This window comes from Saccopteryx leptura, chromosome 6 (genome assembly GCF_036850995.1).
Source record: "Saccopteryx leptura isolate mSacLep1 chromosome 6, mSacLep1_pri_phased_curated, whole genome shotgun sequence".
Taxonomy (NCBI): domain Eukaryota; kingdom Metazoa; phylum Chordata; class Mammalia; order Chiroptera; family Emballonuridae; genus Saccopteryx; species Saccopteryx leptura.
In genome coordinates, this window is record NC_089508.1 from 160,078,529 (window position 1) to 160,092,479 (window position 13,951).

At 39.2% G+C, this 13,951-nt stretch overlaps 1 protein-coding gene across 7 annotated transcripts in view; it reads right to left on the bottom strand.

Moving 5' to 3' along the window:
* The window catches only part of FAM13B (family with sequence similarity 13 member B), a 97,938-nt gene that overhangs the window by 31,775 nt on the left and 52,212 nt on the right, over window positions 1-13,951 (bottom strand). For 3 of the 7 annotated variants that reach the window (XM_066344546.1, XM_066344541.1, XM_066344539.1), the window contains 3 exons: window positions 11,138-11,179; window positions 10,359-10,514; window positions 7,572-7,704 (listed from right to left, as the gene is read on the bottom strand). In XM_066344546.1, coding sequence (XP_066200643.1) covers window positions 7,572-7,704; window positions 10,359-10,514; window positions 11,138-11,179 — 331 coding nt within the window. The remainder of the gene's footprint in view (window positions 1-7,571; window positions 7,705-10,358; window positions 10,515-11,137; window positions 11,180-13,951) is intronic. The other 4 variants (XM_066344544.1, XM_066344542.1, XM_066344545.1 and 1 more) reach the window with 2 other exon arrangements.

The window sequence follows — 13,951 nt, forward strand, 5'->3', positions numbered from 1 at the left end:
CTCACCACCCAGTGGATGCCAGATCTCTTCTTGAAATTTTCAAACCAGCCGTGACTTGCCTTAAGTGTATCTTCTGCTGCCTCTTTTGAGGTTGATGGTTCTTTCTTCTTCAAGTCGCTGTAAATAATACCTGCCTTTTCACATATTACAGTCTCCATCACTGTATCTCCTGCCAGCTCTTTCTCTTTCACCCACACCAGCAGAAGCTTCTCCATTTCTTCATGGATATTTGTCCTTTATAGTTCCTTTTGCTGGCTTTGTGCTTTTGATGGCATCCTTTTGTTTAAGGATGGTACAAATTGTAGATGTATTGCGGTCATACAGCCTTGCCAGTTCAATCACTCATACACCATGCTCATGTTTCTCTATTATTTCTTGCTTTACTTCTATCGACATCATTCTCTTCTTCTCACCACTGTTCTTTACACTCACTTTCTTCGGCTCCATGATAGCACACAAAAAACGTTAATAAAAAATGCAAAAATGATGCAAGAATGAGTACAGCGCACGAGATTCAACTTGATTCTGCAGGTAACACGTGAGAAAAAACAAGATGCTGGTGTTGTGCTGCTGATATTGCACCCATGCGCCAACGTGCCAACTAGCGGCAGATTCCCAAATCAGGACTCGTATCTCTGAATTTCGCTCGAATCTCAAACAAAATACAGACTGAGTCGCAGCTCGTATCTTAAAAAAAATCTTATGTTGTTCTGCTCATATCTCAAGGTACCACTGTACCTACCAAATCTAACTCAAGTCCTGTCCATTATTACAAATTATATAAACTTTTTATAGTGTTTTTGATTACCACTTCTGAAATCAACAAAAGGTTTCTTTTTTTTCCCTTTTAAGTGAGTAGGGGAAATACAGAGACAGACGTTCGCATGCACCCCGACTGAGATCCACCCAGCAACCCCCATCAGGTGCCGACACTCTGCCCATCTGAGGCCACTTGCAACTGAGCTATTTTTAGCACCTGAGGCAGAGGCTTGTCGGAGTCATCCTCAGCTCCTGGGTCCAACATGCTCGAATCAATCAAGCCATTGCTTCAGGAAAGAAAGAGAGAGAAAAAGAAAGAGAGAGCAGGGGAAGGAAGAGGGGAGTAAAGCAGATGATCATCTCTCCTGTGGGCCCTGACCAGGATCTGAACATGGGACTTCCATGCCAGGTTGATGCTCAACTGCTGAGCCAACTGGCCAGGGCCAAAAGGTTCAATTCTTAAGAATTCTTAGAGTGTTAAGAAACTACCACTAGTCTAGTTTTGTTTAATATGAAAAACAGTCAATAATGATCTGAAAAAGCTATTAAAATACTTCTCCCCTTTTCTGTAAGGCTAAACTGTCTTCTAACACTTTAAACGTTTAGAACCTATAACAACAACCATGCCACTCTTCACAATAAATTTTAAATAACTGCCTTAAAAAAAAAAGCAACCTTATTGGGTCTGGCCTGTGGTGGCACAGTGGATAAAGAGTCAACTTGGAACTCTGAGGTCGCCGGTTCGAACCCTTAGGCTTGCCTGGTCAAGGCACATATGGGAGTTGATGCTTCCTGCTCCTCCCCCCCTTCTCTCTCCCTTCTTTCTCTCTCTCTCTCTAAAAAAAAAGAAAAAAAATGACTAAAATTCTTAAAAAAAAAAAAAGGCAACCTTATTTATGTCACCTTGAATGAGTTAAACATTTTTTAAATGTTTAAAAAACTATTTTGGCCTGACCAGGTGGTGGCGCAGTGGATAGAGTGCTGAACTGGGATGCGGAGGAATCAGGTTCAAGATCCCGAGGTCGCCAGCTTGAGCACGGGCTCATCTGGTTTGAGTAAAGCTCACCAGCTTGGACCCAAGGTCGCTGGCTCGAGCAAGGGGTTACTTGGTCTGCTAAAGGCCCACAGTCAACGCATATATGAGAAAGCAATCAATGAACTAAAGTGTTGCAACGAAAAACTAATGATTGATGCTTCTCATCTCTCTCCATTACTGTCTGTCTGTCCCTATCTATCCCTCTGACTCTCTGTCTCTGTAAATAAATAGGTAAATTACATTGATTAAAAAAAAATATTTTGTAGCCTGACTCTGTTTAAAAATACATATATATATTTTTTGATAAATAGTACATATTGATAAATAGACCTATATAAACAATAGCTTTATAGGAGCCTCAGTAACTTTTAAGAGTATAAAGAGGTTCTGAAATCCAGTGTGAGAACCACTGATCTGAAAACAGACTTTAGCAAATTTCATGTTCTGGAATATGGTAACTTTATTCTTCTATGTGAAGGTTTCTGGGTATATGAAATAACTATCACCCAGAACCAATATTTAAAATGAGCCTTGGCCGGTTGGCTCAGTGGGAGAGCATTGGCCCTGTGAGTGGATGTCTCAGATTTGATTCCCAATCAAGGCACATAGGAGAAGTGAGCATCTGCTTCTCTATCCCTCCCCCACCCTATTCTCTCTTTCTCTCTCTCTCTCTCTCTCTTCCCCCACTGCAGCCATGGCTCAATTTGTTTGAGCACATCAGCCCCAGACATGAGGATGACTCTGTGGAGCCTCCTCTTCAGGCACTAAAAATAGCTCAGTTGCGGGCATGGCCCCAGATGGGGAGAACACTGGTCCCAGAAGGGACTGCTGGGTGGATCCTAGTTGGGGTGCATGCAGGAGTCTATTTTCCCTCCTCTCACTTGGAAAAAGAAGGAAAAAAACAAAACAAAAACTAAAACAAAAAAAAAAAACAAAGTAGATCATAGATATTAAATTTAAAATGTAAAACTAGAAAACTCCTAGGAGAAAACCTAGATGACCTTGAGTATCTGAGAATTTTTTAGATACATCACCAAAGACATGATCCATTAAAGAAATAAGTGATGAGCAGGACTTCATTAAAATTGAACGCTTCTGCTTTGTGGAATTTAATGTAAGGTATGCCACAAACTGGGAGAAAATATTGGCAAAAGACACATCTAAGAAAGGACTGGTATAGCCTGACCAGGCGGTGGCGCAGTGGATAGAGCGTCGGACTGGGATGCAGAAGACCCAGGTTTGAGACCCCAAGGTCACCAGCTTGAGCGCAGGCTCATCTGGTTTGAGCAAAAGCCCACCAGCGTGAACCCAAGGTCGCTGGCTCCAGCAAGGGGTTACTTGGTCTGCTGAAGGCCCGCGGTCAAGGCACATATGAGAAAGCAATCAATGAACAACTAAGGTGTTGCAATGCGCTATGAAAAACTAATGATTGATGCTTCTCATCTCTCTCCATTCCTGTCTGTCTATCCCTGTCTATCTCTCTCTCTGACTCACTCTGTCTCTGTAAAAAATAAATAAAATTTAAAAAAAAGAAGGACTGCTATATAAAATATACAAAAAACTCTTAAAATTCAACAGTAAGAAAACAATCTATCTGACTAAAAAAATGGGCCAAAGACCTTAACAACTCAAATAAATGTGAGAAAGAAATCAAGAATGGCTCAAGATTTTTGGCCTGTACATATAGAAGGAAAAATTGCCTTTTAATGTTAAACAAGATTTTAAAGACAAAAGGAGCAGATGTGCCAAGATAATAAATTTAATTCATTCACTTTTTTTTTAAGATTCTCATTCTTTAAAAAAAATTTTTTTAATTTTTATTTTATTCATTTTTAGAGAGAAAAAGGGACAGAGCAAGAGACAGGAACACCTGTTCCTGTATGTTCCCTGACAGGGGATCAAACCAGCAACCACAGCATTTCAGGATGATGCTTTAACCAACCGAGCTATCTGGCCAGGGCTGTACATGTTAAGTTTAAGATACTTACAAAATACTCAGCCAGACCTTGTAAGATACTTACAAAATATTCAGTGGCACAGTGGACAGAGCACTGACCTGGAACGCTGAGGTCGCTGGTTTGAAATCTTGGGCTTACCCAGTTAAGGCACATATGACAAGCAACCACTGAACAGCTAGAGTGAAACCACTACTTCTTGTCCCCCCCACCCCTCCATAAAATCAACAAATAAAATCTTTTAAAAAAATAAAAAAGATGCTTATAAAATACTCAAATGAAATGTTGAGTAAAACAGCTGGATTTAGGAATCTAAAATTTAAGAGAGAGGTCTATACTGGAGATATAAATTTGGAAATCTTTAGCATATATATGTTATCTGACTAGACTCAGTGAGATTAACAAAGAATTGAAAGGAATGAAAATAATCTGAGACTTGGCCTCGGGGCTATTCCAAATTTCAGAGGTTCAGAACATGAAAACCAACCAACAAAGCGATAGTGCAGCCAGTTACATAGAAAAAAACCCTAGAGAGTGAGATATCCTAAAAGTCAAGTGAAGAAAATGTACCAAGATTGTGGAAGAAATTAACTGAAATAAACGGTGCTATCAGGTCAAGTAAAAGCTGCAACAGACATCATTGGTGACTTGCAAGAGCAGTTTCAGAGGAAGGTATGGGCAAAAGGTTGCCTGGAGTGGGTTCAAGAAAGACTGAGAAGAGAGAATAAGGAAGACAGAGACAATTCATTCAAAGGAAGCCGACAATTCATATAAAAAAAAGATAGGAAAAAAAGGGAATTACTAGACTGGGATGAAGGAGCAAGAGAAAGGTTTCTTCATACTAAACATGGGAGAAATATTTTACACTAATGGGCATGATCCAGTACACAGGCAGAGAAATAGAGGAAAGGGCAAGGAGACAACTACAGAAGCAATACTCATGAACAGATGAAAAGAGATTAATCTAATTACCAGTGGAAGTAACGGCATTAATACACAAGAAATATACAAGTCCAGTCAGTGAAAGTAACAGCAGCAATTTAACTTCTGTGAAATGTTTTCCAAACTATAGAATAATTTTATATTTTCACTTCTTTTGATAAAATAGTTCTCTAACATTGGTATTACTCTGTCCTCCATTTATCTACAGAAAAGAGAACCTCAGAGAAGTTAGGTGACTTGACTGAAGTCACACTGCTATTAAGAGTTGGCTTACTGTCCCCGTGTACTAAAATTAATTCAAAATGGATCAAAGACCTAAATATAAGACCTGAAACAATAAAGTACATAGAAGAAGACATAGGTACTAAACTCATGGACCTGGGTTTTAAAGAACATTTTATGAACTTGACTCCAATGGCAAGAGAAGTGAAGGCAAAGATAAATGAATGGGACTACATCAGAATAAAAAGTTTTTGCTCAGCAAGAGAAACTGATATAAAAATAAACAGACAGCCAACTAAATGGGAAATGATATTTTCAAACAACAGCTCAGATAAGGGCCTAATTTCCAAAATTTACAAAGAACTCATAAAACTCAACAACAAACAAACAAACAATCCAATAAAAAAATGGGAAGAAGACATGAATAGACACTTCTCCCAGGAAGAGATACAAATGGCCAACAGATATATGAAAAAATGCTCAGCTTCATTAGTTATTAGGGAAATGCAAATCAAAACTACAATGAGATACCACCTCACCCCTGTTAGATTAGCTATGATCAACAAGACGGGTAATAGCAAATGTTGGAGAGGCTGTGGAGAAAAAGGAACCCTCATTCACTGTTGGTGGGACTGTAAAGTAGTACAACCATTATGGAGGAAAGTATGGTGGTTCCTCAAAAAACTGCAAATAGAACTACCTTATGACCCAGCAATCCCTCTACTGGGTATATACCCCAAAACCTCAGAAACATTGATACGTGAAGACACATGTAGCCCCATGTTCATTGCAGCACTGTTCACAGTGGCCAAGACATGGAAACAACCAAAAAGCCCTTCAATAGAAGACTGGATAAAGAAGATGTGGCACATATACACTATGGAATACTACTCAGCCATAAGAAACGATGACATCAGATCATTTACAGCAAAATGGTGGGATCTTGATAACATTATAAGGAGTGAAATAAGTAAATCAGAAAAAAACAAGAAATACATGATTCCATACATTGGTGGAACATAAAAATGAGACTAAGAGACATGGACAAGAGTGTGGTGGTTACCAGGGGTGGGGGGAGGGAGGACAGGGGGAGAGTTAGGGGGAGGGGGAGGGGCACAGAGAACTAGATAGAGGGTGGCGAAGGACAATCTGACTTTGGGCGAGGGGTATGCAACATAATTTAATGACAAAATAACCTAGACATGTTTTCTTTGAATATATGTACCCTGATTTATTAATGTCATCCCATTACCATTAATAAAAATTTATTTAAAAAAAAAAAAAGAGTTGGCTTAGACCTGGCCAGACCCAGGTCGGTTGGCTCAGTGGATAGAGGGTCAGCCCGGCGTAGGGGCATCCCAGGTTCAATTCCCAGTCAAAGCATACATGAGAAGTGACCATCTGCTTCTCTGCCCCTCACTCTCCCCCTTCTCTCTCCTTAGCCAGTCGCTTGACTGGTTTGACATCCACCCCAGGAACTGAGCATAGGTCAGAGCATCAGACTCAGGCATTGAGGATAGATAGCTCGTTTGATTCAAGCTTCAGCCTCAAACAGGGTTGCTGGGTGGATCCCTGGTGGGGATGCATGTGGGAGTCTGTCTATCTCCCCACCTCTCACTTAGGAAAAAAAGAAGAGTTGTGAAGCCAGAAAATACAAATCTCAATTGGCTAACTCTAAATTCCTTATTATACCTACTTTAGTTTATGTTTTAGAATGAAAACATGCTAAAGAAAACATCCTTATCAATTATATTATCTTAAAAAGTGTTATCAAAACTAAACATTGAAACATGTCTTACATGCTGCTTTGTACATTTACTGAAATTATGTTAAAAAAAAAACAATGTTGGCCCTGGCCGGTTGGCTCGGTGGTGGAGCGTTGGCCTGGCGTGCAGAGGTCCCGGGTTCGATTCCCGGCCAGGGCACACAGGAGAAGCGCCCATTTGCTTCTCCACCCCTCCCCCTCTCCTTCCTCTCTGTCTCTCTCTTCCCCTTCCGCAGCGAGGCTCCATTGGAGCAAAGATGGCCCGGGAGCTGGGGATGGCTCCTTGGCCTCTGCCCAGGCGCTGGAGTGGCTCTGGTCACAACAGAGCGACACCCCGGAGGGGCAGAGCATCGCCCCCTGGTGGGCAGAGCGTCGCCCCCTGGTGGGCGTGCCGGGTGGATCCTGGTCGGGCGCATGCGGGAGTCTGTCTGACTGTCTCTCCCCGTTTCCAGCTTCAGAAAAAGAAAAACAAAACAAAACAAAAAAACAATGTTATTACTAACAATTGTGACAGTGAAACTAATTTATTTTTAAAATGATGTTCATGGGCTTTGTCTAATTATGAAAAGGTCCTATGTTCTTCAGAAAAAAATCTGGGAAATAAAAATTTTTAAAAGAATAAAATTCTACCACAATACCACCAACCACCTCATCTAAGAATTAAATTTTTTCTTTCTAGAAAATCTTTCAATATAAGACATTTTATACCTACTTTTCTACCCAATGATTGTTCCTGACCTTTACAGAGAAAATTTATGTTCTCGAGACTTCAAATCAAGACAATTATGTGTGTTAGCAAAGACAGGCATCTGGTATCAAAAGAACACATGAAGCAATTAGAGTTGTATTGTCTAGCATACATAAGAGATTTTTAAGTCTTTGTATTTCTTACCTGGTTATTTTCTTCATCCTCAAATACAAAATCTTGCTGCATAACTTCATTATCTAAATTAGTGCTAGCCACAGGTTCTGAACAGTCTCTGTTACTTTCACTGGCATTAATAATATCATCAGCAATATCAACCCTAGTAATGAAGATTAAAAAGTCTGATCAGGCCAAATGTTGAATATTTAATGTCTTTAAAATAAATATCAACAATGATCTGAAACTGTTACTTCTTAGAGAAAAATGCATCCTTTTCATAAAAATTCATACTTTCTTTATCCTGCCAAATTCTATTACTAAATGTACTAAGTTTATTTTTGTCTTTCCATGGGATGTTGTGAGGAATCTACTACCTTGTTGCTATCCCTTTTGACAATTTTCAAAAGCAAATAAACGGCTTTAAAAAAAATTTATGTGCCAAAATAACAATTTCCCTGACAAATAAATGCACATAATGTATCATAATAAAGACCGCATGATTAAAACACAAGTCTAGCACTAGATACTCTAGTGTCCAACAACTTATCAAGCACAACAGGGAGAGCTTCCTACCGCAGATTTTTGTTTACAAAGACAATACCACTATTGATAGAACATAAATGGTAAAAATAAAAATATTGTTGCCAGAGGTAAAAATAAGAATATTGTCTAAGCATGGGCATAGGTTTTCAGGACCTCTAGCTAAGCTAAGGGCAAACTCCAAGGAACTACTAATATTATATCCTTGGAAACATTTTCCCACTTTTACCAACTTTTAGATGCTGTTTTTTTTCCTTCATATTCAGCCCAAATACTCCCTACGGTTCCAGTTCTATCAGTTCTAATCATGCCTTCAAAGAATATAAACCAGGGCTGGTGACATGATATTTCTGCAGTTGTACAATATGGTCCTAAAATAAATATATACATTACAAATATTGGTTTTCACAGACATTAATTTTTTGCTTAAATTCATATTTAATAGCTATTCTAGTACACTAGACATATTTGGCCTTTTAAAAATATATAACTCTACCCAATCATCTATTTTTTACCTTCCTATGAATTCTCCAAATTTGGGTACATCTTTCTCATCTTTCTCATTGTTATTTTGGCACATAACAGAACGCTACAGAACAGAACACATTTCACTGAGAAGCAGTCAACCTAAGTGGGCACCTGACCATATAAATACAAATGTTAAAGCCTTTGACCAGTAAAATAAATTATTATGATATTTAAATGGGTAAGATAGAGTGTAAAAAGAAATACTAAAAGGAATACAGAACACTGGCTTAAATTATGTCAACTATTACTACTCAGGAAAATTGATAAATAAAAACTGAAATCATCACATGTGGTCTCAGAGGAAGGCACATATATACCCTAAAGTGCAAGGCTGAGGCAAGAGGAAATATGATGAGGCTTTTATTCATTTAAAGATAGCAAGTCAGGCCCTGGCCGGTTGGCTCAGTGGTGGAGCGTCGGCCTGGCGTGAGGAAGTCCCGAGTTCTATTCCCAGCCAGGGCACACAAGAGAAGCGCCCACCTGCTTCTCCACCCCTCCCCCTCTCCTTCTTCTCTGTCTCTCTCTTCCCCTCCGGCAACAAGGCTCCATTGGAGCAAAGATGGCCCAGGCGCTGGGGATGGCTCCTTGGCCTATGCCCAGGCGCTAGAGTGGCTCTGGTCGCAACAGAGCGACGCCCCAGAGGGGCAGAGCATCGCCCCCTGGTGGGCAGAGCGTCGCCCCTGGTGGGCGTGCCGGGTGGATCCCAGTCGGGCGCATGCAGGAGTCTGTCTGACTGTCTCTTCCCGTTTCCAGCTTCAGAAAAAATAAATAAATAAAGATAGCAAGTCATATTAAGAAGAAAGTAATAGCCCTGGCCAGTTGGCTCAGTGATAGAGCATCAGCCCGGCATGTGGAAGTCCCAGATTCGATTCCCAGCCAGGGCACACAGGAGAAGTGCCCATCTGCTTCTCCATCCTCCCCTCTCCTTTCTCTCTCTCTCTCTTCCCCTTCCATAGCCAAGGCTCCATTGGAGCAAAGTTGGCCCGGTGCTGAGGATGGCTGCATCCACCTCAGGTGCTAGAATGGCTCTGGTTACAACAGAGCAATGCCCCAGATGGGCAGAGCATTGTCCCCTAGTGGGCTTGCCAAGTGGATTCCGGTCAGGTGCATGCAGGTGTCTGTCTCTGTGCCTCCCCGCTTCTCACTTCAGAAAAATAAAAATTTTTTTAAAAGAATGAAGTAATATCACATTACATAGTACACAGAGGTACTTTAAACTTACACAAATTAACTATTAACAGCTACCCTAAAAATTTTTTTAAAAAACCATGTAGGGAGGGTAGAGGCTGGTGGCAAGAAATAACAATTAAAATAGCAAAAGATGAATCTGCTTGCCATTTCAATCAGTGATCACATGCACCAGGAGTAATGTCAATCTCCTATCCCTATAACCTGTCTAGATCTTTGCTGGTCTCTCCTGTGACCACATGTTGCACAGAGATCCAATTTTTTAAAGATATTTTTCATACAACATAGTCTGTAAAGGTAAGCTAACTATTCTACCTAGTGTTCAGGAAGGAAAACCTGGCTGTGTCGGACTTAATGAACGATTTCTGAGATTTACAATGTTACATAAGTAAACATAATTTATAAACAAGTGCATACAAAGTCACTTTTCACACTGACTTTCAGAAATCCCCAAGTAAGGTCAGACCTCCTTTAAGTAAAAATACAGTTTTTAAAAAAAATAACAAAATAACTGTATAACTCTTAATAAAACAGTAAAATATTTTAGAAGTTTCTTACTGGTTATTAGATCCTTCCCCATCACAATTAACACTTCCTGCTTCATTATTACACACCAGACTTTGCTGTTGTAAATTCTTAAGATCATGATCTATGCTGCTCTGCAGATCAAAAAGGTGCTGTTCCACAGCTGCTCTAATTGTTCTTTCTAAAACGCTACAGAACAGAACACATTTCAGTGAGAAGCAGTCAACCTAACTGGGTACCTGACCATATAAATACAAATGTTAAAGCCTTTGACCAGTAAAATAAATTATTATGATATTTAAATGGGTAAGATAGAGTGTAAAAAGAAATACTAAAAGGAATACAGAACACTGGCTTAAATTATGTCAACTAATACTACTCAGATGGAAAGCACTAGTTGTGCCAATAATCTATTCTCACTATTATAGACAGCCATTTAAAAAGACTTTCCAAAGCTATGTTTATAAAGCAAAATATGTAATTTATCAGTGCTCAGCTAAATAAAAGCAGCAAACTGTTAAGGATACTGTTTGTATTTTTTACATGAAGTCTAATTCTTAAATAAAAAAGCTGAGTTTTCAATCTTTTCAGATGATAAAAAAGTATCATCTGAACTTCATCTTAGTTTTGCATATTAATGCAACACATGCCTTCTTTATTTGTTCCTCCCACAGTACATAAAATACTAACTAGTTTCACTGTTATGTACAATCCTTCCTCTAAAGTAAGCATAAATACATAATTTTCATTTCTACAATTTAACAATATTTTTTTAAAACTTTTAAACTGTCTTCTATAAGTACACTACTTACTCCGCAGAAGCTGGTAAGATGCTGGTGGGAGATATATGGGCACTGTAATCAAAGAAAGAAATTAGCTGTAAAATTCTTCAATACTAAGTGACTACAAAATGTGCTAAAAACTGCAACATTTGCACTACTACCTTGACACAACCAGAAGAGCATGTAGTTAAGTCATAAATTCATCTCTAGCATAGTAAGATACAAATTTTCTAAAGAAATTCCTTTTAACACAAAGACCCTTAAAAACACATTCTCTCTCTCTCTCTCTCTCTTTTTGTATATGTGTATGTGTGTTCAGACAATTAACTTCATCTGATGCTCACTTGGAAAAACATTGACCTATAATCTTAAGGAGGAAAAACAGACTACTAGTCTAACAAAAGCACCCCATCTAGGATAGATCAATGCTGGGCCTATACTCCATGCCAGAAGTAATAGCATCTGCTACTACTCAGAGGATATTCTCAAGTTATAAAAAGAAAAGGCAAAATGGATACTAAAATTCAGACCACCTCATTTACTGTGCGAATAACAAACTTTCCTTAGCAAATTTTGCACCACATTTTCTACTGGTCCTTACAGAATATATATATATATATATGTCTAAGTTATCAAAAGTGCAACTTAAACCCACAAGGAGATGTGGATACCACTAAAATGTTTAAAATTAAAGTGTTGGTGAGGATATAAAAACAACTAAGACTTTCGACTTTCAGTTAGTTCTAGTGAGAACGTAAAAAAAGTTTGGCAGTTTCTTCTAGAACAGAGGTTCTAGAACTTAGAAATGACCCAGCAATCTACTCCTTAGTTACTCAAGAGAAATGTAAGCATAAGTCCATTGGGAAACTTCCACAAGTATAGCAGCTTTATTTATAATAGCAAAAAGCAAGAATCGACCCAAACAGGTGAACAGATAAACAAAGCATGGACTATCCCTACAAAGGAATACACTCAACATTTAATAGAAGGAACGAACAACTGATACATGCAACAACATGAATCTCAAAAATCATATGCCAAGCAAAAGAAGCCATACTCAGATTTCATATATAAGAAATTCTAAGACAGCCAAAACTAATCAAGAGATTCCATATATAAGAAATTCTAAAATAGGCAAAACTAACCTATACAATGACAAAAAAACAGATCAATGGTTACCTGGTGCCAAAGATGTGGGAGAGGGGTAATTTACTGTAAAAAAGCATGTGGGGTGTTGGAAATAGTCTCTATCTTGATTTTGGTGGTTTTTCAAATGTATACATGTGTAATATGTGTATGTGTACATTCGTAAAATGAGTGCATTTTATTCTGTGAAAAGTATAGCTCAATAAAGTTGATTTTTAAAGAAAAAAATTAGTAACGGAAAATCTGCAATAATAGAAGTCAGATAACAGCTGCTTTGGGGGAACAGGGAGACAGTAAAATCTGAGAAGAAGCAGGTGACCCAAGGGGTGATTACACAAGTTGATTTCACTTTCTTTTTTTGGAAAGAGTTTATTTGAGGCAAACTGATGACATATGCTGGGGAGCAAGCTGGGGAATTCACTTTCTAATAATTCAGTGACCTTATGATTTGTATGCATGCCCTTCTTCAATAAAAACTTTTTTTTTTTTTTTGGTAAGAGGAGGGGAGATAGTGAGGCAGACTCCCACACACACCCCAAATGGGATCCACCTGACAACACAGTCTGGGGCCAATGCTTCAGTACCAAGTTATTTTTAGCACCTGAGGCTGAAGCGCTTGGACCAACTGAGCTATCCTCAGTGCCTGGGGCCTCGCTCTAACCAATCAAGCGACTCACACTGTGAGAGGGAAGAGAGGAAGAAAGAGGAGAGGGAGGGGAAGAGAAGCAGATGGTTGATTCTCATGTGGACCCTGACCAGTGATTGAACCCAGGATGTCTGCATGCCCACATGCCAGGTGAACACTCTACCCACTGAGCCATTGGCCAGAGCCAATAAAGTCTTTTTTTTTTTTTTTAATTCAGTGAGAAGAGGGGAGTCAGAGACAGACTCCCACATGTGCTCTGACCAGGATCCACCCAGCAAGCCCACTACAGGGTGATGCTCTGCCCATCTGGGGCACTGCTCAGTTGCTCAGCAACCGAGCTCTTCTCAGTGCCTGGGGCAAAGGACATGGAGCCATCCTCAGCGCCCAGAGCCAACTTGCTCTAATCGAGGCATGGCTGCAGAAGAAGGAAAGGGAGACAGAAAGAGAAAGAGAGAGAAAGAGAAGAGGGAGAGGGGTGGAGAAGAAGATGGGCGCTTCTACTCCTGGGTGTCCTATCTGGGAATTGAACCTAGGACATCCACACGGTGAGCCAATGCTCTACCACTGAGCCTACTGGCCAGGGCCTAAAAAGTAAATTTTTTAAAAGTAAATTTAAATTAGTTTTATGAAGCTTTTCTATAAAATGTACCAACAGAAATTCTAACAAACATGAGGAACACAGCTTATAAGATTAATATTCTCAGGATTCTCTGTAGGAAACCAAATGAATGTCATTTACCACTTATCCAGTAATCTTCAGGTCTCCTCTACCACAACCACATCAGTATCAAACTGCAAAACTGCTTTATCAGACAACAGTAAGCCTTCTAATTTGGTACATATAACCTCTACTAGCTTAAAAAAATTTTTTAACTACCAATATGCTAGTTTTCATAAATAGATTAATTTTATCTCTCAATGTTTTAAAACTGATACTCTCACAGGAAGAACTTAAAAAAACATTTACATGTTTAAATTAAGTTTTCTGGAACTTTATTTCTAAAATCAGGAAAACTTAGGAAGAAAAATGGCATATACATGGCACAAAAGAG